The following is a 24,812-nucleotide window of genomic DNA, read 5'->3' on the forward strand; positions in this document are numbered from 1 at the left end:
CGCCCAATGGAGTGACAAATTGGTCCCGGAAAGTTGATCTAAACCTTATGCCTGTTCAGACCACGTTCAAGTGGTTGGTGCAGGTTAGACGGATAGTCTAACACAATGCATTTCATTCAGAAATATGTGAACAGCGGTTATCAGACCCTCTCAAAAATCTATCAGGTTAAAGGAGGGGAGGCAGTCTCCAAATGCCCACTTCACGGAGCAGATGTGCTTCAGCAATGCCAAGACTTTGCTGCGCTAACAGTGCGCCTCCTTCACTCATTGAAAGGAACTGAAAGAAGCCACTTTGATTGGCCCTGACTGAAGTCGGCTGCAACCAGCCCCTCAACAGCGCAGCCCTCCCTCTTGCTGGTCCACTGGCCTGTGCTTATCTGACAAATTAACAACATTGGGTCCAACCTGCCACTCTGCAGAGATATGCCATTCACCGCACAGATTTTTACGCCAAAATTTAAGCCTCACAAGTTACTTCTGAACAACAGAACGATGAATTACGATAAAGTCCAAGAAACTTCTCCCAAAACAACGGTCGCTTGCTCGAATTATTTTCAGGAAAGTATAGGAAGCTCAAAAAATGCTCTGTTCTTGCTTTTGTGATGTTATTTTTAAAACATCCATCGTGTGAAATGCAGTGTATCATCTGTACATTAAAGTACAATCTTATATAATAACTGGATACCATTGTCAGGAGATTCGCTGTAAATTGTCTCTATCTCTCGGTCTGCTGCTGCTCTTTTGCGACTGTTTTGCCACTTTTATCTGTAAGTGCCCCCTCAATATCCATTATCATCTACAATTGTCATGTCCATTTGCTTTGTGGGACTTGCTACAGAGGCTCGTGTATGTGTGTGTGCGCGTGTGTGTGAATGCGGTCTAGTTGGCCGTTGAAAGGACTGATGGCCTGGGGATGGACGGCCGAGGTGCATTTTTATCCCCTTTGTTACTTAAAAGCCTCTCCACGTGTCTCTCACTATGATGAACTTGGGTGTTTCCAGGGCGACCGAGGATCCAAGGGGCTTTGCGGAAACGATGGGCCCAAAGGAGAGAAGGTGAAGGATGAGTAGCATAATAATAAAAATAAAAAAAAAACAGCAATATTCCCTGTTCTCTCTTCATACATTAAATAGGTATAACTGATAAGAACTGAATTACTCACTGAACTATCAGTGATAAATTATGAGATGGATAAAAAAAAAAAAAATTAAAAAAACAGAGCAATATTCCCTATTTTCTTTTCATACATTAAATAGGTACAACTGATGACAACTGAATTACTCACTGAACTATCAGTGATAAATTATGAGATGGATAAAAAAAAATGGTAAATTGGCTTGATGTGAATAGACTGCCATTCAATCTGAAGAAGACACATTTTTAAGTGCTTAAAGGGAGAGTGAAAAATGACGTATCACCGAAAAACAGATGGAATGAACATTCAAAGGGTAAAAGGAACCAAAACTTAGGAATCATGATTGATGAAGCTCTTAACTGGAAGTCACATCAATTATACAAAAGTGGAAAAAGGTCATTATGGTGTTACTTATAGGAAAACTTACACAAAGTAAATGCGCAATGTTAACATTACACAATGTTATGATTGTTACGAACTTAACTTACTGTGTGGATCAATAAACACTAGCTATTGAAATTCATGAGTGATAGTTCCCGTAGACCTCTACCCCTCTGAGTCGCCCATTATTTTGAAACTAGAAGGTGTTGAGAGTCTATAATTTAGTTGATTATGAGTACATGGTTTGAAGTTAAGAAGCAAACTTGTTAAAGTGACAAAAGCGTCAAGGTCATTTAAAAAAAAAAATCTCATTAAGTCAAGGGTGTTTAAAAAAAATGAAATGGTTAATTAAGATTGTGGTCTGTGACACGGATTAAAAGTCATTTAGAACTTTATGGTAAATTTATGTAAAAAGAGATGCCAAAAGGGACATTCTAATGTGAAATGTAAACATTTCCTGTCATAAAAGGGGCAACAAATCGAGGTTTATCCTCTCTGCTTCTTTTTTTTCCCCTGAATGTGTCTTTTCATGTAAACACACATTATGTCCACTTTCTCTTTTATGAAATGATCTACATTGCACCAATAGAAGTGTGTGTGTACGTGTGTGTGTGTGTGTGTGTGTGTGTGTGTGTGTGTGTGTGTGTGTGTGTGTGTGTGTGTGTGTGTGTGTGTGTGCGCGTGTAATCAGGGGGATAATGGCTTCCATGGGCGACCGGGCCTGCCAGGAAGAAAAGGTGATCAGGTATGGCGACTCGCAAAGCAGCTCTCACAGGTTTTATTGTCACTGATTGCGGCATCCTAAATGTGTTTTTGTTTTCAGGGTGATGTGGGCCCCTCCGGAGCCCCGGGGATCCCAGGAAAAGAAGGACTCGTCGGCCCCAAGGCGCGTTCCCGGATCTGATACAAGTATGGAAGGGTTTTAAGAAATGTTCAATAACACCACAATTGTCTTTGTAGGGGGACCGCGGCTTTGACGGGGTCGAAGGTCCCAAAGGGACTCAGGGCGACAAAGGCGAAAGGGTGAGGGAGAGCGTCCACCTCAAAGTTTTGTTCATCTAATGACAAGAAATACATTATGAAGTGTACCTGTAAAATCGTTGCAGGGCCCGCCTGGCGTCCCTGGCCCTCCCGGGCCCAGAGGAGCGGACGGGGCACCTGGACTGACAGGCCCCCAGGGAACGGCTGGTGCTAAAGGCCCCGAAGGGCTCCAAGGACAGAAGGTGATGAGTCACCATTTGATTATATTGAGATGCATGTTAGATGTACAGTGAGATCTGGAAAGCATATGAGCGGACATCACCGGGAAGAAAAAAAAAATAGCTGTCTGTATAGGAGTGTGCTAGTTTCAAAACAAAGTAATCATAACAAAGTCGCGTGTTTTGCTTGTGCTTTTGTTGTGGCACACATCCACCGCCTGGAGTGAGTTGTGCGTGTTGTCGCTCGTACCATGATTGACGGTTTGATGAGCACTGACTTTGACCCGCTTGTCTCCTTCATCGTCAAGCTCATAAATAAAAAAAGCTCTTGACAGGAGAGCAATATCTCTCTTATCATTGCACTTACTTTCACAGTGAGATGCGAGGTGTTCTTTTTTTTTTTTTTTTTAGGTGACCCTGAAAGTTGAGCATGTAGAAAATTGATTGAGCTCACTAAACCTCGAGAGCGCTTTTAAGTGTAATCGTTTATTATACAGGTACAATATATGGGTAATTGTGTCATGTACAGACCAATATGAGGATGATTGAGCATTGAGCATATTATGTAAATTTAATGTATTTATGGATGGCACAGCTACTGCTTCTGGATAATGAGTCATCTGCTTGGAGGCTTGACTTGAAGAACTATCTGCTCCATCATGTCAATCGTTTTTTTTTCTATTTTTTTGTGTTAGGGAGAAAGAGGGCCTGCCGGTCCCGCCATGGTGGGTCCACGTGGGGTTCCCGGCATCCCAGGGGAACGCGGAGAGTCGGTTTGTGCTTTCTCCTTTGTGTCTCTTTACGGTTTTCCTCAATTATGACTTTGTAATCTAAAATCCAAATCTAAGAGGCTGGGTCAACCAATCTCTGCTGTCGGATTCATGTGCGTCTGCTGCATTTGTGGGCCTCTAAGCCGGTTTTATAATCAATGACATGATATTATATCAGCACTGTTTCAAATTCTGAAGAGGGTTTATGCTGAATTAACCTTTCACTCTGACTTTGCATCGAGTTGAGCGTCTAATGAATTATTGCGCTGCAGGCCACTCTGCGGGTTGTGCACGTCCTAATACCTGTCCGTGTTGTAGGGGGAGATGGGCCCAGATGGAGCCAAGGGAGAGAGAGGAGAGCCAGGCATGACGGTCAGTATTTGAGCCCGCGGCTCATTCCGAAGAGACTGGCACGGCGAACGCAATCGCGCCAAATGGTTGTGACGCCTTGTTTTTCAGTGTTTAATTGTTTCCCCTTCCAATTTGTGATTCAGGAGGCCGAGGTCAGAGAGTACGTACGCACGGAAATGAGTCAGCACTGTGGTAAGTCTCGGATGCGGTTTGCATTGCTAATTCATAGGTGCGCCGTCCCCAAATTGAACTTGAGCTAAGATGACCGTGTATGACTCAACGGTCACAACTCAGCTCTGTGAAAAAGTCTCAGTGAACGGCGGCAATGTCACGAATCTTTTTGAGCTGACCTTACTTTTTGTTTTGCTGTCTTTTGGTTGTCTGTCCTGTCCATCTGTCTGCTGCGCAGCATGTGGAGGTGAGTGAGCCGTCGGACCGCAGCACAAGAGGAAGGGGGAGATGCTCATGCTGTGATTCAGCATGTGTCATAGTGCACATACTGTATGTATGCTGCGGCAGGCTCCGCATTAACAGCCGGGCAGTGTAGTGTAATGTGCGTGCCTGTGAACTGATCCAAAAAGTGGTTAATAAGGATAATGCTTTAGTTCAGTATTTAAGCTTTCTAGAAATAATGGTTTGGGCCCATGCCGGGGATATCAAATACTCCTAATGACTGTCGATGTGAGACTAAATCAATTTAAGTACAACATCCATTCATCCATTTTCTACTGGTTGTCCTTATTAGGGTCACAGGTGAAGGGTAAGAACAGTGACGGGCAACTTAGCGGCCAGAATTTCTCATCAGTGCTACTTGAAGAGGTCACATAGGACCACACACTTCCGAAGCAGACAAAATTAAATGTGGACAAAATACGATTATGCGTGCAAAAGACGTGCTCTTAATATATTTCATATACTCAACCACCAACAAAAAGTTTGAAGCAACAGCAAAATAATCTCTTCCATAAAAATTACCATTCAAGGACGGCACAAAACAATTGAACAAGAAACCAGCATGAGGTGCAAGAACTATTTTTTTTTCCCCACACAAATCAACTTACTGAAAATGGTAATATTATTCAGGGATTATGTTTGTCCTGCATATAATTCCAAATCCACAAAACAATTTTAGGCCAACTCACGTTGTAATATAGGGCCTAATAAGACCCATTATAAGGGCAACTAAGACATCTAGTGGTGATTGGTAATATTACAACTTAAAACTACAGTCGACGGCAGCATATTTGCAGTTCGGCACCTTTCTTACCTTTTCATATTTTGGATTTTTCAGATTTTTTTTCTAGGTTTTTTGTTTTTTTACACCCATTTCCCCTCGAATATTTTTGAGGGATTTATGTAAACAAAACAAAACAAACAAAAAAAAGAAATGAATTAATCATTTAATCAGTGTGTGGTTGTGGCCCGCCAGTTGCCCATCCCTAGGTTAGAACATATTACAAATAAAGAAAGAAAGAAAGAATACAGTAACTTGTCATGCGCACGCACAAAAATCAGACTGCGATCAATAAAGGGCATTAAATCCCGATGGGTTGCAGCCCCAATCTCATCTACTGTAATTAGATGATCCAATTTTCATCAACCATGATCGACGTTATGTGGCCATTTTATTTTACAAAAAGCGATTCCATTCAACAGAGTGCCTGAAATGCATAAATCTAAAAACTTCAAAAACTACTAACGACATTGACGAAATGTAATCAATATATCGTATGAATTGCTTTTGAAATGAGGCGATGTGGACATGGTGTTTCTGAAAGAGTTCATCTCAAATCAGTCCCAGTAAACAGATATAAGCACATTTTTGTCATGATGTTTTTGATTGAGTCGCAAAGAAAACTATTCATTTAAGAGTAACTTCATTGTTGATTCATGTATAACTGTCTGGCATAATGCTGTCCACAAAATGAATGAAACCCTTTTGTGGTTAAAAATAACTTGCATTCATAATTAATTCAGACAATATGTATAATTAGCCAACTCCTTCGCAGGGAAAGAGATGTATGCTTCAAAATGGCTAATCAATATGCATTATGACTTGAGAATGAGACCAAATCAATCATTTCAGCCCTGATTTAATTATTGCCACGCACCGAGTGACAGCGTGCCCCCTTATTAAAAACGAACGTTTTACACAGCTTGCACAATGCACGGCAAGGCGCTTGCATGTCATGGTCACATGGACGTCTCACAATGTTGCATGACCCCTTGTGTCTGTTTCACGTGTCGGAATGGCCGAATGACTTTTGTGGTGACTTTAGGTTCATTTTGGTGGGGGAGCTTCTGTCCTTTTCTTTGTGCCCTAATGGGTGGAAATGCTTCCCGGCTGACTCTCTCCACTCTGTCCGCACTCCTTTCGGTGCCCCCCCCCCCCCTTTTCGTCCTCCGCGTCCTGTGTATCTCTCTCGGCGTCAGGTCCCGTCACTCGCTCCCAGCCCGTGGCAGCGGAGCAACTCGCGGCCCACAGGGCTGCACAGGGTGAGTGCGTCCGTCCGTCAACACGTCTGTTGGCTTCTGTGTCTGTTTGTCCCGTGCGTGTGCCTGCCCCTCACTGTTGGACCGACTCATTGGTGTGTTTTTAAGAAAACTCAGGATTCCCTTTGTGGACTTCTGCTTTGTGATTATTAGCGTCTATTTATTTCCAGGCGTGCACAGACAGTCACTTTGCGACATTTGGATGTGTAGCATGTTGCCGCTGGTCTTTCAGGGCGTGAGCTGCGCGTGGTGATGAACACCAACGACCCCGACTACGAGCACATCTACTCCATCGAGGACTACGACGACCCCTTAGATGAGCTGCTGTATTTCCCTCCTGCTGCCAATCTCACTGACGGTATTGGACTTGGCCCAGAGAACTTCCATTTCAGAAGTAGTGGGGGCGGGGACCGGTCGAATCAACTTTTACAAGCAAATTATCACCTTCTCATAGTCAACTGTCAAAGTCTGGTTGAGTGACACGCAATGATAGTAAAGTATAAGTCGGCAGGTTGTTAAATGTCCAAAGGCAACACTGAATACAAAAAAAAAAAATCTGTAAAATGTCATTCTTGCCAGGAAGCTAACGCCATGCGAAATGAAAAAGATGTAACAAGTTTTGGAGTAATTTTTGTTTTGATTTTAAAAAGTGCAACTTCTCTTCTTTCACCCTTTCAAAATGGGAGTAGGCAAATTATGTTTTTGTTTTGAGAAACGAAAATATCATGGATATCCAAACAACTTTATCCATCCAATTTCTACAGCGCTTGTCCTTATTAAAAACGATTTTAAAAATTAGACATTAAAGTCACTCAGTGGCAGTGTGACTGAACTGACATCGCTAGTTTAGAAAAAGGTTAGCATGTTTTCGCCAGCATAAGTTTCATATGCTGTCGGAAACCATCCATGATGTCTTGCAGGGCCCCTCGGAAAAACATGCAACGGCTTGTTTGAATGGAATTGAAATGTTTAAATGGCTGTAAAATTGTGGCGGTTTCTCGCGTCGACCAGCAACACGCCACTGTTCTTCGCTCCCTGATCCCCGCTGCAACCTGTGTTTCCACAGATAAGCCTGACCAACTGAAAACGGTCAAAGTTGAAGCCAAAAAGGCACCCAACGTCGTGAAAGTTGGTGGAGAAAGACGCGGCAAAGTTCCCCCTCTCAAACCAGCCAAGCCCAGAACAATCAGGTCCACCAAAAGAGCCCACGGCAAAGGTAGGGAAGGTCGCAACCTGTTTTGGGGTATCATAACGCTGTGGTTTGAACTTTTCGGTCATATCTCAGCTTGTTTTCAATCCAGCAAAACTCAAGGTACGAAAAAAGTCTTGACACATCCGTCAATTAATGCATCAAAAATTAGCAGGAGGTGTCCGCCACGCAATTTTGAACGCAGGAAAAATACTGCAATAACGCATATTTGGAGTGAGCCAATGGAAGAACATGGACTCGACCATGCCAAACATCTTTTCGGATTCATAGAAATTAGGAGCCAAGTCCTCTTCTAAGTCCATATATTTGAGAATTCCTCCACAAAGTCAGTCTTTCCCGAAGAATGCAAGTTGTTTCACTGTAGCTGCAAAAAGGATTCCAAACTTCATATTTCCTTCTTTTTTATGAACGGCGTTCGTTACCTCGACTTTGGAAGTGTTCGTTAGAAATTGTCACTTTGTTGGAAAAAACAAAAAAACAAAACAATAACAACTGGAGCAACCGAGGTCCTGTAATGCCCTCCCATGTGCGCAATGAGAGCCACAATCGCCAAACACGTTCGGCCTTTTGATGAATGGGACACACAAATAAACACTCGCAAGGACCTGCTGTAGGCCGCAACTCACACCCAGACACTCACATGTAGACTTAACTGGCCAATCCAGCTCCTGGAAGCACTCTTTGGGCAACACCTTCAACAGGTCCTTAAAGTTCATAAAAATCCATAAAAAAAGAAGTTGCAAAGTTATGTTCTTAATTGTCCTGAATTTTCAGGGAAAGCTTCTAAAATCAATAAAAATCCTTAAAATATTATTTTTATTTGAAAATAAATGTAAGTTTTAGTTTTTTTAAATTTAAAATTTTCTTAGTGTACTTTATTTAAGAATGAATTCAAGTTTTTTTTCATTTTCCTCCCTGTAAATGAAAATTTGACATACATTATGTCAAATAAAGGTAACCTGATTGCCCCTGAAAATAAAGATGTGCCCTTCCTTTGGCAGCAATGATTTGAACACCAGCTCAGTGATATGTGGCTTTCTATTCAGCCCGCATATTGTTGAGCGGGCATTAAATCCACCATGAGTCCCCTGCTGAGTGGAGAAAAAGTCCTTAAAAATGGCTAAATTAGCCTTCAAAAGTCCTTAAAAGGTCCATAAATATAAAGCAAGTGGAAGAGTGGGAACCCTATATCAAGGCACACTTCCAACACACAAATACGACTGTACGCACGGTAATTACTTCATAAAACTGTCTTTTCGATGCACGTTGCAGTTTTTATTTCTATCATACAGTTTACAATTAGCTTGTTTTCAAAACCATTTGTCGCAGAGGTTAGAGATGCTTGTTTTATGTTCGTCTCCCTCTTTTACAACGCCCTCTCCCCTTCTTTCTTCATGTCCACGCTGCACTGCAGCTCCGGCGGAAGCGTGCCTCGTGCCGATGGAGGAGGGCACCTGCGCGCGCTTCACTTTGCGCTGGTACTTCAACAGCCACGTCCAGGCATGCAGGCCCTTCATCTACAGCGGCTGCGGAGGAAATGACAACCGATTCGTCCACTTGGAGGAGTGTGAGGAGGTGTGCCTTGGCAAGGCTCAAGGTAGACACGCACACATGTTCACTCGCGCACAGAAAAACACACCCACACACACACGTGCATGTGTATTGTTGCTGCGCAAAGGGTATTGAACGTTTCAACTGTTCTTCAGGGTCTCCCTTGCTGCAAACAACCCGGTGATGTTGACTGAGTCCTTCTCTACACAGGAACATCGGCCTTTCTATCGATTTTAAATCATTCTCTTTGTCACATATCAATGGTAAATATTTGTTTTTCTTTATTTATTATTATTTTTTCCCACCCCACCAACACCAAAAGTTTTTCTTTGTCCTTCTGAACACATGCACAAAACAAAAAAAAAATTATGAAGAGAATATTCATTACCGAAGATAAGCTTAGCTTTTTTTTTTTTTTCGCAAGTACTGTATGGCAGTAATTTGCAGCCACCGTGATGCAGCACATTTGAAATTAATTTGACTGAGTTGGTCTGATCATTATTTGAGTACGACTAATAAAATGTATCTTTTGCTCATCGGTCTTGAGCGGTGACATATAGTGACAGGCAGAACAATGAAATGCTCTTCCCCGAGATGGAAGAAAGTGTATCCACCTGTTTGCCATTCATATAACAGAAGAACAGCTTTGTGGCCCAGATTTCACACCGGGTCAGAACAGTTGTCAATAAATGGAGATGATTTTCAGTATGTATATTTTTTGTGATTTTTTTTTTTTTTTTTAATTGTTTGGTGGCGTGCCATTTTCCCAATGTAAAATATAAGTGAATTGGCTGGGGAACACTGAAGTCAAGTAATATCATTGAGGAATTTGTTTCTTCAATTACAATTCAAGTTGCCATCAGGAAATAATGTGATTCTGAATATTTACCACTTTTATGATTTCTGAACCCCATAAAATGGTTTGTTGGGGGGAACGGAAACTGTCACCAAAGGAGTCTCAGCTTCAATATCCCTCAGTAAGATACCACTAAAAAAGCCCACCACTATATGATCACAGTAAAGGCTTACAATTGTAGCCTCGGGCATCTTACTTTGTATGTTTCTCTTTTTGGGGGAAAATGTGTTTCTGCACGTGGAGGCATGTTTACTCGACAGAAAATAGTTATCCAGAAACTGCAAATACTGTATGGTTTTATTATTATTATTATTGCATTATGAATAAACTAAACGTAAACTGCTAATGTGTGAGCATTTCAACATTAATTCTATGATCATATCTTAATGTCATCTGTTGCCACACAAGACAAATCATTTTTGACAAATCAATTTATGCGTGTATGTACATGTGCGTGTGTGTGTGTGTGTGTGTGTGTGTGTGTGTGTGTGTGTGTGTGTGTGTGTGTGTGTGTGTGTGCGTGCGCACGTGTGTGTGAGACCAATCAGGATGTTCCATTTCCATCAGCATATTTCATTAATGAAAGAATTTGCCGCTTGTTGGTCCCGGCCGCTCGTGCCTTTGCTTTTTTGCATGCCGTCTGCCCTCAGTTGATTTCCCCTGATGGGAGCATTCAGTGACTCGGCATCCACTTGAGCACACTTCTTCACCTGGCATCATTTCTAAAAGTCAGCACACTATCAAAAGTCAGCAGTGTGACAGCTGGAAAAAAAAAGGCTAACAGAGTGGAAAATACCTGCTGCCAGTTGTTCATTGTCAGAAGTTAATGTTGTCGTTGAGCTGAGAAATGAGAAGTGGCGAGGATCCAAATGGCCCAGTTACAAATAAAATGCAATTTTAAGTGTTTTATAACTTTAAGATGTGGCTTGAGTATTGCTGTGAAACCTGAAAAAAAAAAATCTTATGACAAAGTATTATTTCATGTTTTGATGTGACCATTTTTAATGTGAGAAAAATATCATCAGGGGGGCGTCAATCTGGTTCATTTCTTTGACTCAACCTTATTAAAATAATCACGTATCGCCATTACGGTTACAAATAAAATGCCATTTTAAGTGTTTTATAACTTCAAGATGTGGTTTGAGTATTGCTGTGAAACCTGAAAAAAATAATCTTATGGCAAAGTATTATTTCATGTTTTGATGTGACCATTTTTAATGTGAGAAAAATATCATCAGGGGGGCGTCAATCTGGTTCATTTCTTTGACTCAACCTTATTAAAATAATCACGTATCGCCATTACGTTGACAAATACAGTATACAAGATAATAATAAAATTGCGCAATTGACTACAATGTATTGTTCAGTCCTAACCCTAAATCTTGCTCAAGTCAAACAGATTTTCGGTCAATCAATAATTTGGACAATTTGGCATCTCCAATTCCAGCACGACCTGGACAGGCAGGACACTTCTCATTGTTGTTTTAGCAATAGCGTTACTGCTAACAAAGACACAATGACCATCACCTTTACTTCAGTGGCTTGAATGTAAACTACACAAACCCCCCACCCCCAAAAAAAAACCTTGTCTTCATGCACACTAATACAATTTTGATTTGTGACATTACAAATGCTGTTTTTGTCATAAAACTCAATTCACAGAGTGTGCAGCTCATTGACTTCAAAATAGCAGCAATCGCTGATGTCAGGAGCGCTTAAACAAGTCGAAAATCACAAGTGGGTTGTGTGAATGGAGCAACTTTGACTCGTGCGGCTGGAAATAACATCAATTGCAAAACCTGGCTCTCTTTTGAGTTTTTAGGTGAGTCAAGGTTATCCCTGAGCAGAGTGAAATTGTGCAAATGTTGGCGACTGAATTCTAATGTCATTCAGACGATTGAAGTGACCGCCCCCCGCTTCATTTTCGAAACCCATTGATGCTATTGTCCTGGTAATTCTCAATGAAAGTCAAAGACAGTCCTTAATATGGAGATGCTGAACCGCTGCATAGAAAATAGAAATCATGTTCAGCCCTGCGCCTATTTACACTTTTCAGCAGAGGTGGCAAAAGTACACACGTGACATACTCTAGAAGTGAGTTTTTCAGGTTGCAAGCTGTTTTTCGACAATTATTATTTATTTATTTTGCTTGATTTGCAGCCGCGGACTTGACATCAGAACTATTGTTTCAGTAACTGTAATGAGACGTTTGGTAACAAGGAAATGCTGACAATATGTCACTTATTTATTACATGTGAAAAATGTTGGTACACATTGTAGCAAGTATCATGGAAGTTGTCATCTTTGATTTGCTTTTGCGGGCCACTTAAAATGATATGGCGGGCCTAATCAAACTAATCAAACAAAGAGAATTGCAGTTTTTAAAGCAGGGGTGAAACACAAATGGTTCAGCAACAACATGTCAACTAGAAACAATTGATTTTAGTGCTGTACTGATGACCTCGGAGAGGAGTTAAGATATTATTATGAATCGCATTTGAGTTTAAGGCAAAAATAATAACAAGACCCTTTTATGCAACCTGACCCAATTATTACGAAATGCACTTTTGCAGGTCTCCAAGGTTAGTGGATCTTGTCTACGAGGAGCATGCGCGACATAAGCTGGTGGCATCCTCTGGATGTGTAAAGAGAGATCTTGTATTGTTGCGCGTGCTCTTGTGCAAGAGTTGCTCATTTTTCCTCCTCGCTGACCTTGACTTCGAACGCCTCAAGGTGATTAGTTGGCAGAAGCTACATGACGAGAACGCTCACCAAGAGGCCAGCCAAAGTCTCTTTCTCTCTCTCTCTCTCTCCGCTCTCTTTCCCTCCCCAGATTTTTTTCCTCCCACACGCTACCCACTTGCCTTGCACAAGTATAAAGGCTGTTGCTATAGCGATGAAATGTGCTCTGTTTCACTTTTAGCCTCTCACTTCTATTAGCATACGATCCGCCTCAATTCCATCTTTCTTGCCATCCCGCTCGTCAAGTCACTTGGGCGTCTTGTCGACACTCGTACGCGCTCATGGCTACATCCTGCATGCGGGTATATCTCGGGAGAGATGGGATTATTATAAAGCTCATCTGTGCTGGCAGCACATTGTCCGAAGGGGCCCCCCCATGTTATGTTTGATCTCCCATATAGCATTTGTGGATGTGTGTGTGAGTCCTTCACTCGTGCGCCAAGCTCAGCATTTATACATCCTATTGATCCCAGCAGCTGCGCTAACCTCTGTCGCTCCTGGAGGAACTTTTAACAGGCTCCCCACGCTGTTATTTGCTACTGTAACGCAAGCGCAGCGAGTGCACGTCCGAGTTGTACTATAGAAGTGTTTACGAGGCACTCGAGAGGGACCAGACCTCCGCAAAGGCTAAACAAACCTAATTTGGATGAGGAGAACAAGAGCACTTTGGGTAGATAATGATACTCTTACGTACTTATATTTACTATTCACTCTCGGAAAAGACTTTCCCGGCATGCTTCTATCATGTAATACAAAATCCGTACTCGAGAGAGACCATTTGGCGGAGAGTGAATAATTCTTCAAAACAGAAGGCTTCAAACGGTTTAATGTGTCTCCCAGTTCCACTTTATTGTCAGTGAACAAAGCAAAAACAATTACACAATGTGTATTTAAAACAACCGCATAGCTTTACTGTCGATAAGTCCAAGTTGGCTAACAAACAATACAAAAAGCCCAAAACAGGCTAATAGCATTTGTGTAGGGGTGTTGTTCCCTTTCAAATAATATTTCAACACAAACAGAAGGAGCATGTAGGCAAAAACAACACTCTCGGGCATATATTCTTTATCCTCAGTAAAAACTCACCAATATCACTTTGGCTTGCTGAGGAGTTTTGACCGTCTCCATGTCTGTCTGTATTATACTGTGCCCACATTAACATTGATGTTTCGGTCATCGTAAACATCGGCTACTTAAAACACAGAAGGAGCAGCAAAACAAAGCACACAACTTCTCAAAGTATATTTTCTCTGGTTTGTGGGAATAAGGAGTTTAGTTTGGGACCATCTCTGCCTCTCCATATCTTTTAATACACTGAATGTTTTCTAATAGACTTCAGTGTTGCCCGGCATGTTGCAACAGAACATTGTACTACTCAATGTGTGTAACTATAAATTATTTCCTTTAGTCTGTAAAGACATTTTTTTTAAACTAGTGCTTCAAAATATGCATTGCAGCGGAGGTTAAAAAATTTACCATGAGACCAATGGAATTTCATGTTAGAATAGGAAAGCAGCAGATGTCATATTAGGTTATTAGTACTTCATATTTATCTAAGGTGGGCAGGTGTGCTGTTTCAGAAAGTAGCAAAAAAGAAAACGTCTTATCTAGCCACTCAAATTGTAAGATGCAGGAGTGGAAAGAAGAAAAAAAACCTCACCAAATATTCATGCCTATTCTCCAGTGATTTCATCTTTTGTGTTCGGCAGGATACGGGATTTAAATAGTGCACATGTGCAATTGAAATGAAAGGTCTCATGAGATTTTTTTTTTTTTTTTGACAAATCATATGGCATGCTTTGAGGTAAAAATATGTACCTGCTACTTAAAATGCATACGGGTTGGCAGCTCTGTGTTATCCCCAGCAATCAGTGCCGATTTGTATGGTTAGTTTGCACCGATGTGAACAAAATCTTGCTGTGTTATCACTAAATTAACCGATTTGTATGCTTAGTTTGCACCGATCCTTCCTGTAATGTGAACAAAATCTTGCTGTGTTATCACTAAATTAAAGGTGCCAGGTTCTGCATCAGCTGTGGATGAAAGGCTGACGAACCAAAGTGTAGAAATAATTGACACAGGTCACTCCAGGGTTCTGCATCAGCTGTGGATGAAAGGCTGACAAACCAAAGTGTAGAAGTAGTTGACACAGGTCACTCCACCCTGCTGAGCGTCATGACACGTATACACACGCCGCTACGACGCTCACATTGTTTTCAACATTCGTGTTCGAGCTTTTCATGGTACAACACCAGTGTTATTTTTTGGCAGCCATTTTCGTGTCATTCTTAATTTTTGCCTTCTGCCTTTCTAGTGTGGACATCATAAAATAGGCTACATGCAGTATCTTTATTGCTACTTTTGCACGATGGTGATTGCTTTGCCAAGCCCAGTTTTAAACATGAATCTTTCTCCGAATGTAAACAGGATCTTCCTTCATCTTCGTATCACTTATTTTCCTATTTTTGCTCAACCAGAATGTTGTTGTGTGTATCATTTTATTTTTTTTTGTCAGCTTTTTGCTCACTGCAAGTCAGTAATTGCCTCCCAGGGACTCCAATGCATTGAGCGAAAAAAAACTTTGCATTTGTTCAGTTCTGCATTGAAAAGAATTCTTTATTTATATGTAGACGAGCATTACCCCCACACCCCTTTCCTCCCTCCCTTTTCCCACCCGGCCAACTTCTCCATCCGTGTTCTCATTCAACCTCATCTGTTGTCCATCTCCCCTTCAAGATAGGCAAGTAGCCGATGTGTTGTTTGCTTTGTGTGTTTTTTTTTTTCCCCTCCCCCGCATCAAGATAGGCATTTAGCCGATGTGTTGTTTGCTTTGTGTGTTTTTTTTTTTCCCCTCCCCGGAATGAGTCAGCTATTAGCATATTATCTTCATTATGGCGGTGATGAGATGGCTGTCACAATGCTTCAGTATTATTAAAAAGCTCTCATGGGATATTTTAAGTACGTCAAGCAAAATTAGCATATGTCATTTCTCATCTGCCCTCTTAAACTGTATTTCCATTTTGAGATGTTTTTCTTCTTTTGGCCCAACGCATTCCTCTCCGGTCTGCGCTCCTTCCATCCCCCCCTCTCTGCCGCCTATAAGCAAATCTGTAATCTGTAATTTAGCAGCTGGCTAGGAAGCAGAGATTGCTGGAAATAAATCGTTATTGGAAGGAGCGGAGGCTGGAACGTCACGCTTGTCGGGAACAGATGCAAGACCTTGATGTCGGCTCCAGTTTGACCCTTCTGATAACTTTTCATATCAACCACTTGAAGCATCAAATGGGAAAGGAACAGCCATTCACACACAAATACCTCAACGATGATTGTCATTTGGCAATGAAAGAAACTTGAGTGAAGTACATCGGGAAATCAAAAGTGCATCTGTTATCTTTAAAACAGCTATTTTAACTGTACCTTCGATTTTTTCCATAGATATTGAAGCCATAAAAAAAGAAGTGAGTTCAAGTAATCTGAAATTAAGCATTTTCAATAAGTGGGTCAACACTTACAAGAATATGCCCTTTTGAGAATCTCCCATTTCACCTCCTTGTTTGGGCCTGGAAGTTTTTCTAAATTCCTGCCCGTCAATCAGAGTACGGCAGGGGTCTGCAGAAGGCGGGGCCAATGGGTATCCTCCTCGGGGGCATCCACACTGCTCCTGCTCCATGCAAACTGTCACGGCAGGGTATCCACTATTGATCAAGGAGACATTAAAAAAAAAAAAAAAAAAAAAAAGCGCTGTCATCCGCAAACACCCCACCCAAATATACAATGGATGTGCTGTGGATGCCCCGCCTCAGGTGGATGCCTGGGGCCCCCGCCCCATTGGCCCCAATCCTCTGCACGCCCTGCTCCTAGCACCTGTTAGCCTGCCATAAGTGATTGGCTATTCAAATCGGAGTCCCGCAATGTTTCCCAGGTGAAAATATATAGCGACTCATAGTCCAAAGTCTTTTAGTGCAGGAAAGGAGGCAAGGCTGATTTAAGTAGCACATATCACACCCAGAGGCAACCTCAAGTGTTTTGGCAGAACCCAGCAGAACATAAAAGCAAAGCGAGTGCAATGGAAGTACAGCACGCAAACAAATCTCTCAAAAGCACACGTTTTATGAAGAATACAAAAAAAAAAATAATAATAAATCTTAGTTCAGTGCAGGGTCACTATGTGATTATGCTAGGGCAAAAGTACTGGGGCACCTGGTCAGCAAACCCACAGAATGTGCAGATGAATGGAAATAAGCAGCTTCCTTCCTTTCACCCTTCTGGGTAGACAGCTCCACAAGAGGTTGGTGTGCCACTATTGGGAAATCATTGTTCATTCATCCGCAACATTTATGTGCAGTCACACATGCCCACGATTGCTGCTGTAGTTCATCCCAAAGGGATTTTGTGTCAACCCCCATCGATTTGTCTCAAGTTCTTCCACATCAAACTTGCCAAGCTTGCCCTCATGGAAAAAGAGACTTTCCCTCAACGCTCTGCACAGAATTGTCCAAAAATGCATTAATTCTAATGATATCATCCTCCTACGCTGCTACATTAGTAGAAAGCAAGATTTAAATGTTTTCCATTTTAAACCTTGAGGGTGATGTCCAGTTGGAATTCAGAACTTTAAACACCAATTCATGTAACTACACTTGCTACGGTGGATAGGAAAAGTAAATTGTTCAAAAAAAACAATATTAATCAAGAAAAAGGGAATGATTTTCCGTCATTTAATTGTAGCAAACCTCCAGTTGTGTTACATGGATTGTTGTAAGAGTTTTAAAACATCTGAGTGTCTTTGAGACCCTGAAAGTGTCTGTGAGTCAGGGCTACGTGTCTTAGTGCTAATGCTAGTTCGCAGACGGCTAGAGAAACGCCAATTGACTGGTTCTTTTACTCACATTTACTGTTTATTTTTAAAATAAAAACATTATTGATCTACCATGGCTTGTCTGTGTTTCACTGTGTAAGCAGACGCTTTAAAAGTACATTTTCTACCTGTAGACTTTTATAGAATTTGCTGACGAGGCCGCTAGTCATGTAACATTAGCGTTCGCCTTTTCAGGAGGATGTGTATAGACAGCATTTGTACTTTTCTTAGCTTTCAGGACACATGAAAGCTAAGTTTTCGTTTCGTTTCACATCATCACTATCACAGAGTACATGGGTTGGGTGAACTCAGTGTTGACCACACATACGGATTCACAATCCTAAATATGTATTGGGTTTATCTTTTATGATTGTCAGCCGCGAACAATAAACTGCTGGGTCAAAACTAGTTATTTTTTGAACTCATTGGGTTCATTTTACAAATTCGTCATAAAACGAGAAAGGGAAAATGCCCCAAATTAGCCCAGTTTTGGCTAAGTGTGTAACTCACATTTGTTTTCGTAATGAGTCATTTGTTTTGTTGTCGTTTTTGATGACACTTGTCATCATCAACACAAAATGTCCATTAATCTTTGTCTTTACACAGTTGTGTCGTGCATGTTTGTGGCTGTCTCTGTGATCCAGGCTGTGACAGATGCAAACAACCTTCTCTTCTCACACTTGCTCCCTTCATCTCGCCTCTTCTTCACTCATGACCTTGACATGAACTCGTTGGAGGTTTGTCACCTCTTTTTCTTCTTTCTCTTTCAAAATCCTCCTTTACCAGTCTTGCTGCAGGTATTCCATCAATGGGGGGGGGGTCAAAATCCAACAGATATGCATATTAATAGGGAGAGAGATTTTCCAAAAATCACATATTTTGAGGTAATGTGACACGAGAAGTGCTCTCAGAGTGACAGTTAATGAGTTGTGAGCAGGGTTATCTCTTTTGGATGGATCGCTTGGCGTCACGCCACCTCGGGGCATCATCTTAATTATTCAGCATATCATCCCCAACAGGCCTCACCCAAATGTGCGTCCTCAGCATCAAAGGACACCCCGGCACTGGTCTCGCGAAAGAAAATGCGAACACCCTTCTACACATGTTTGGGGAGATGATGACCACATACCGTTGGAAAGCTTCCATGCAGGTTGGAGAACATGGAGGCAGCAGAAGCTGCTGCGCCAGTTGCATATGGTTGAGTGGACAAGGCAAAGTGATGACAGGTTGAATGGTTGGAGGAGGGAGTGCACCCAGAGAGAAAGCCGAGAACCCAAGACAAGGGTCAGGAAGAACTTGCCGGAAATGGAAACGGGCAACATTGAAGTGACAGGTCAGTGAACGTCTCATCTTTGATCCACAGCTCCTTCGAGTTTGGTGAACACAGTCGCAAATATCTGTCCGTCAATTCACTCGCATACGACGTCCGCATGTCTGTCCAGTCACATGTACATAATATAAACATCACTGCGAGAAGAAATAATTTTAAATAATTTTTTCAACCATTACTGACCTTAAACTTGTACAACTCAAAAATAGCCAACTTAGATAATGTGGTTGTACAAGTGTGCACACCATCTTAAAACGCAGCTCTAAGTAGATCAGATGTTCTAGTCGGCTTTTCCTGCCCTTTATTTATTTATTTATTTATTTATTTTGCTTTCTAGCAGAGGCCTGGAGGTTTTGTACCAACATCAACTGCTATTTGGAACTGTATTATATAAAACAAAAACCCCATTTCAGTTTGTTTCAAAAAATAAATCCGGCTCTTGAGCACACAAGCAATTTGAACACACAGGCAATTTGCCTAAGCCTGCAATACAGAGACACTACTTTCTCCTCAGTTGATCAAGTAGCCGCGTAGTTTTTAAAGGATCAGGAGCCAGTAAATTTGCAGATGTCGCATGCACATCTGCAGGACAATTATGGCTTCCGGTTGCACCCGAACAGACGCTAATAGTGCATAGGTGGGCCTCAGCGGGTCGTGCGATCATATGGATAAAGTCCACATTGAAGTGCCTGTGAGGGAGGAAGGTTTCCTTGGTGCACTAATGAGAGGGTGAAGGCAGCTGCCAACCTTTTTAGAAACCCTTTCAGAGAGGCGCTTTAGTCAAATGTCTGCCGATGCCCTTCATTGCCGTCTTGAGGCTGGCAAAAGGTAAATGTGAGCTCATTTATGTTGCCGCATTTTAATTGGCTCGGAACCATTTTAATCATGCACTGCGGATGTTCTTGTCTTTTGTGTCTCCCGCTTATACCGTCACCCTCTTAATCTATTTGGCTCCAGGTTTTGCTGGCCATCAAACTTACCCGCAATGCTCTCCGCCTGCCCTCTGTTCCTGGCTGAGCGTCTTTCAAACATCTGCCCAACGTCATTTTGTGAGGCCACGAATGGCCACCTTTCTCGCCACCATCACCTTGGTAAAACGATGTTCTCTGTGTACAGACACGATTCTGTATTATTTATTGGCAGTCTAAAACTCTCCTCTCATCGGACTTGCTCTCGGGTCTATGTGATCAATCTCTCCTCATACAGTCAAGTGCTTCCCAGTTGGAGCAGAGAGTGTCGCTGAGTCAGTGGCTGACACGGGAGGCATCGTGACATTTTCATTTGCGCCGTCTCTCTTTAATAGGATACTCCAGCCGGCGGTCTTTCGTTGCCGTGACTGTAATGAGGTCAGCTGTGAGGCTGCGTCTACAGGACGCTGCTTTCAAGGGCATTCATAAATGATGCTGGCTATACATCAGTCCCAAAACGTATCCCAAATACAGAGGTGCCTCGAGAGCCGAGTTTCTTCGAGACACGAGCAGGCATTCGGCGTATTTTGGGGTTTGACTTGCGAGCAAAAACAGATAGGTCACACTGTATGCTGACAGTCACTTCAAGTCACTTCTTAACAAGAAGCAGTTTGGCAAAATAGACTTCAAGCTATTTATTTGCACTCCCTTATGAAGTCTACTCTCAAACTAAACGCAAAACAAAGAGCTGTGTGTGTCAAACAACCGAATATCATTACTCACTTAGGAAAATGGGGTTAGCTTAATGCTAATAAACAGTGCAAAATGCCATAGATGGGCTAACGAATAGCATCAGTGGTTGTCATTTTGCCACCCTTCAAGCAATGTCTATTTGCACACAAACGGTGGAGCAACATATGTTGATTGACAAAATAATACTCACAGGCATATACTCTTTGATATAAACTGATATTTTCTGAAGCTTACCGAAGAGTTGTAGCTCTCTCCTCTGTTTCCATGAATATTTGTATGTCTGTATTTTACTGCCTCCAGGTGACTGAGGCACACACGCCAGCAGGAGTTACGCAGTCACTCGTGAATTCGTCATGCTGCACAAGCTGTGTCATTATTTACCATATAATAACAACGAGCAATACCAAAACAAGAATATACATCAGAGTATATTACACTGGGGAGCAATTAAAAAAAAAAGAAACTGTTGTCAGATTTTTATGCTGATTAAAACTACAATTGGCATGTTGATTCCAAAATTGCAGTCAGTTTTTTTTTTTTTCATTTTGGCAAGCGGGCACAGCATGCTTTGTGCTCACACAAAAATGTGCGCTGTTTACGAAAAATATCGATCCCCGAATTCTTTAATCGTTTGGAGGATCTGCTGTGAAAGGCGGGTGACAGGGCCTTTTCATCGCTGCTTTCATCTTTCCATTAAGAACCTTAAAATGTTACATTGCCTGGACACTTTAAATAAGATTTGATGACAGTGGATTTTTTTTTTCCCTATTCCCAGTATTTCCCTTGGGGGAACTTCATAGAGGTCGCTCAGCATCCTGGATCAGATTGCATTTGACCTTTCAGGTTCTATTTTACCATGCAGCTATGCCCCCTAGAAGTATCATGATGACATCCGAACAACCTAATTGCACACTTAGTAAGTTTGTGCAATACCAGGGTTTTGTTGCCACATGACTGCTATTTAATTTAAATGAAGAGTTGTAGCTGTCTCCTCTGTTTGTATGTCTGTATTTTACTGCCTCCAGGTGACCGAGGCACGCACGCCAGCAGGAGTTACGCAGTCACTCATGAATTCGTCATGCTGCACAAGCTGTGTCATTATTTGCCATATAATAACAATGAGCAATACCAAAACAATAATATACATCAGAGTATATTACACTGGGGAACAATTAAAAAAAAAAAAACTGTTGTCAGATTTTTATGCTGATTAAAACTACCATTGGCATGTTGATTCCAAAATTTTCTTTTTGGCAAGCAGGCACAGCATGCTTTGTGCTCACACAAAAATGTACGCTGTTTACGAAAAATATCGATCCCCGAATTCTTTAATCGTTTGGAGGATCTGCTGTGAAAGGCGGGTGACAGGGCCTTTTCATCGCTGCTTTCATCTTTCCATTAAGAACCTTAAAATGTTACATTGCCTGGACACTTTAAATAAGATTTGATGACAGTGGATTTTTTTTTTCCCTATTCCCAGTATTTCCCTTGGGGGAACTTCATAGAGGTCGCTCAGCATCCTGGATCAGATTGCATTTGACCTTTCAGGTTCTATTTTACCATGCAGCTATGCCCCCTAGAAGTATCATGATGACATCCGAACAACCTAATTGCACACTTAGTAAGTTTGTGCAATACCAGGGTTTTGTTGCCACATGACTGCTATTTAATTTAAAAAATAAAAAAAAAAAGAGAGGAACGATAATAACATACATCAAAGGTTAGATTCTGAGTATCAACATGCATGTCACTGCCAGTCAACCAAAAAAATAAACATGATTATACTGTATTTGTAATGGGAGATTTTGACAGTGCCATATTGGCTTCGGTGATGCTGAAAAAAGCCAAAATGTTTGCTGCAGAACTACATCATTTTCTACTGTACGTGCTGTGTACAGTGTCGCATGCATTTGAGCAAAGTGTGCATGCTGTGGTGTGATCTAATCTCAGTTTTGGGCATGCTGCGAGGTTGAAGGCGGGCTGAGCCGCAGGGCTTGTCTGTGGTCCAGGTTGACCAGAGGCTCGGCGGGGTTCTCTGATGCTGCCACAGACACACGAGCGTACGATCCATACCAAAGCCGTATGGGAAAAATCCGCAATCCCGCATGCATTATCACTTCAGTGAACGCTTCATCTCGACATTGATTTGAAAATGTGGCCGTGGACACTCTTGTGTAAACCGCAGGGAGCCAAATGGCATCATGCTTCAATGCTTGCTATTTACTCTTATGAATGCAAAATGTAGATAACTCCACACAGTAAATCTTCGAATATCAGGAGAAAAACAAAACGGACCTTTGTGTATTCCTGGATCGAAGAGCAAGGGTATTTTTTTCTTATCTTTCTGGACTTTTAAGAACGATAAAGACAGATGTTTTTGTTTTTTTTGTTCCTTTGGAAAAAAAGAGACATTGAAGATTCTACAGAGGCATGACAGTCTTGATAAAATCAAATGTTAAGCTGCTCCTTGCTCTGAAGCTCCGTGAATGTCGTGTCATGTTGTTTCCTGATGCAGGAAATATCAAATGCGAAAGAAACATGAATGCATCTGAATACGTGTCATCATTTCCCATTGAATTAAATAGAAATGCCATTAATCCATTTCAGCCTCCCGAAAAAAAAAAAACAAAACAACAAAAATGTCTCCACTGTGTTTTTAACCTCCAAAAAAAATCCCGTTTACAATATTGAACTTTGGAACCATGCAATAATAACGTAATTACATAGAATGTAAAAAAATTATAGTTGATTGTGACTGTGCAACTCCTTCTGATATGCGTGCATGCCTTGGCCACCTGGAGGCAGTAAAACAATCACAACTGAATAAGTTGCAGTAATTTTCACAGAGGATCAAGAATATATGCTAATTGTCTGTTTACATGTGTTTCTCCACTGTTTGTGTTCAATTAACTGTCGATTAAGGTATTGTGGGTTGTAACAAGGAGTGATGATATTCATGTTCATGTGATGTTCGTCAATATGGTTTTGCATTGTTTGTTGGGATCAAGCTAAGCGCACTTTCCAAAGGCAAAGCGATGCAACGGTCTTAAATGCACAATATGTAATTCTCTTTGTTTGATGTTTAGTTTGACAGGAAACTTCAATTAGGAGTGGCTTTAAACAGCTTGAAGCCTCTTTTGTAAATGACTGTATTCACTATCTACTCTATGCGGTGATGCCATGTCGGAAACATCCAATCAGAAAGGTGGAGGAACTTCAAAATGTAGATTCGTATAGGTTCGTGTGTGTGTGTGTGTGTGTGTGTGTGTGTGTGCGTGTGGCTGAGAGGCACAAGCATACGGCATGTGGGTGTTTGGCACATGCTCCTAATTGCTGGCCAACGTTGTGACTGTTTTCACAAGAGATTCCGAATGGTGGCAAGCGCACATCTGTTTCTGCTCCCCTGCCCACAAAAAAAAAAGGAAAAAAAAGAAAAATGAATAAATAACCTTGTCTTTGCAGGCTCATGGGGGGTGTCTTGTTTGGTAAATGTGGTGTGAAAGGGGAAAGGTGGTCTCTCGAGAAAACCTGGTGAGGTGCGACTTTGCGGTCCTAACACCTTTCAGCTGAGAGCATGAGAGATTTATGTCATGCTGTGTAATCATACTTGGGCCAAACATGGAAATTAAGACCATCATTTGACCTTCTCAAACAGCAAGGAACCATATTTACACACATAAGCGATTCGGTCTTTGAATTCGACCCTGTATGGCTCCTTTCCTCAAACCCAATAATTAAATATGATTGAAAAGGGCGGCACAGTAAATCGGTAGTTAGCAATAAAGTTAGCAGTAAAATAGCAAGTAATAGCAATAAAGTTAGCAGTAAATCGGTAGTTAGCAAATCCGCCTCCCGGTTCTGAAGGTGGGATTTTGAACCCTGGTCCTGAGCGTTCACTCAAAATTCTCCTGAGGTAGAGAATGTGATTGTGAATGGAAATTCGTCCGGGTCCATTATGATTTTGTGCTTTCAAATTTCTTTTCTCACTTGTGTGACGATTACGAATGTTCCAAAATAGGGATGTGTGGGGTGCATTTACTGCATTAAGCCCTGCTATTTGTCATTCTTATTTGCAATTTTGCACACGCGCATGCATATTTAATAACCGTAAAATAATCAAACGGTATTTATTCTTCCCCAGTGACAGAACAGATTGGTTCCAGCATGAGGCTTTTCTCCTTAAGACGTGTGGAGGATGAACTGCTGACATCAGCTTTCCTCGCCCTATGCAGGTGTTCTCACCTTACATTTAACCCCATCCCAGTCCTCATCCTT

The 24,812-nt window shown here is 41.6% G+C and overlaps 1 protein-coding gene across 1 annotated transcript in view; it reads left to right on the plus strand.

Moving 5' to 3' along the window:
- The window catches only part of col7a1 (collagen, type VII, alpha 1), a 54,400-nt gene extending 44,332 nt beyond the window's left edge, over nucleotides 1-10,068 (plus strand). Inside the window, exons 105-118 of the mRNA XM_019881299.1 lie at nucleotides 1,002-1,055; nucleotides 2,208-2,261; nucleotides 2,340-2,402; nucleotides 2,477-2,539; nucleotides 2,623-2,739; nucleotides 3,411-3,488; nucleotides 3,804-3,857; nucleotides 3,980-4,028; nucleotides 4,246-4,254; nucleotides 6,270-6,332; nucleotides 6,562-6,687; nucleotides 7,396-7,545; nucleotides 8,954-9,136; nucleotides 9,246-10,068. Coding sequence (XP_019736858.1) covers nucleotides 1,002-1,055; nucleotides 2,208-2,261; nucleotides 2,340-2,402; nucleotides 2,477-2,539; nucleotides 2,623-2,739; nucleotides 3,411-3,488; nucleotides 3,804-3,857; nucleotides 3,980-4,028; nucleotides 4,246-4,254; nucleotides 6,270-6,332; nucleotides 6,562-6,687; nucleotides 7,396-7,545; nucleotides 8,954-9,136; nucleotides 9,246-9,274 — 1,092 coding nt within the window. The 3' untranslated portion in view covers nucleotides 9,275-10,068. The remainder of the gene's footprint in view (nucleotides 1-1,001; nucleotides 1,056-2,207; nucleotides 2,262-2,339; nucleotides 2,403-2,476; nucleotides 2,540-2,622; nucleotides 2,740-3,410; nucleotides 3,489-3,803; nucleotides 3,858-3,979; nucleotides 4,029-4,245; nucleotides 4,255-6,269; nucleotides 6,333-6,561; nucleotides 6,688-7,395; nucleotides 7,546-8,953; nucleotides 9,137-9,245) is intronic.
- Nucleotides 10,069-24,812: the final 14,744 nt, after the last annotated feature.

The sequence above is a fragment of the Hippocampus comes genome, unplaced genomic scaffold, assembly GCF_001891065.2.
Source record: "Hippocampus comes isolate QL1 unplaced genomic scaffold, H_comes_QL1_v1.1 scaffold68, whole genome shotgun sequence".
NCBI classification, from domain to species: Eukaryota; Metazoa; Chordata; class Actinopteri; order Syngnathiformes; family Syngnathidae; genus Hippocampus; species Hippocampus comes.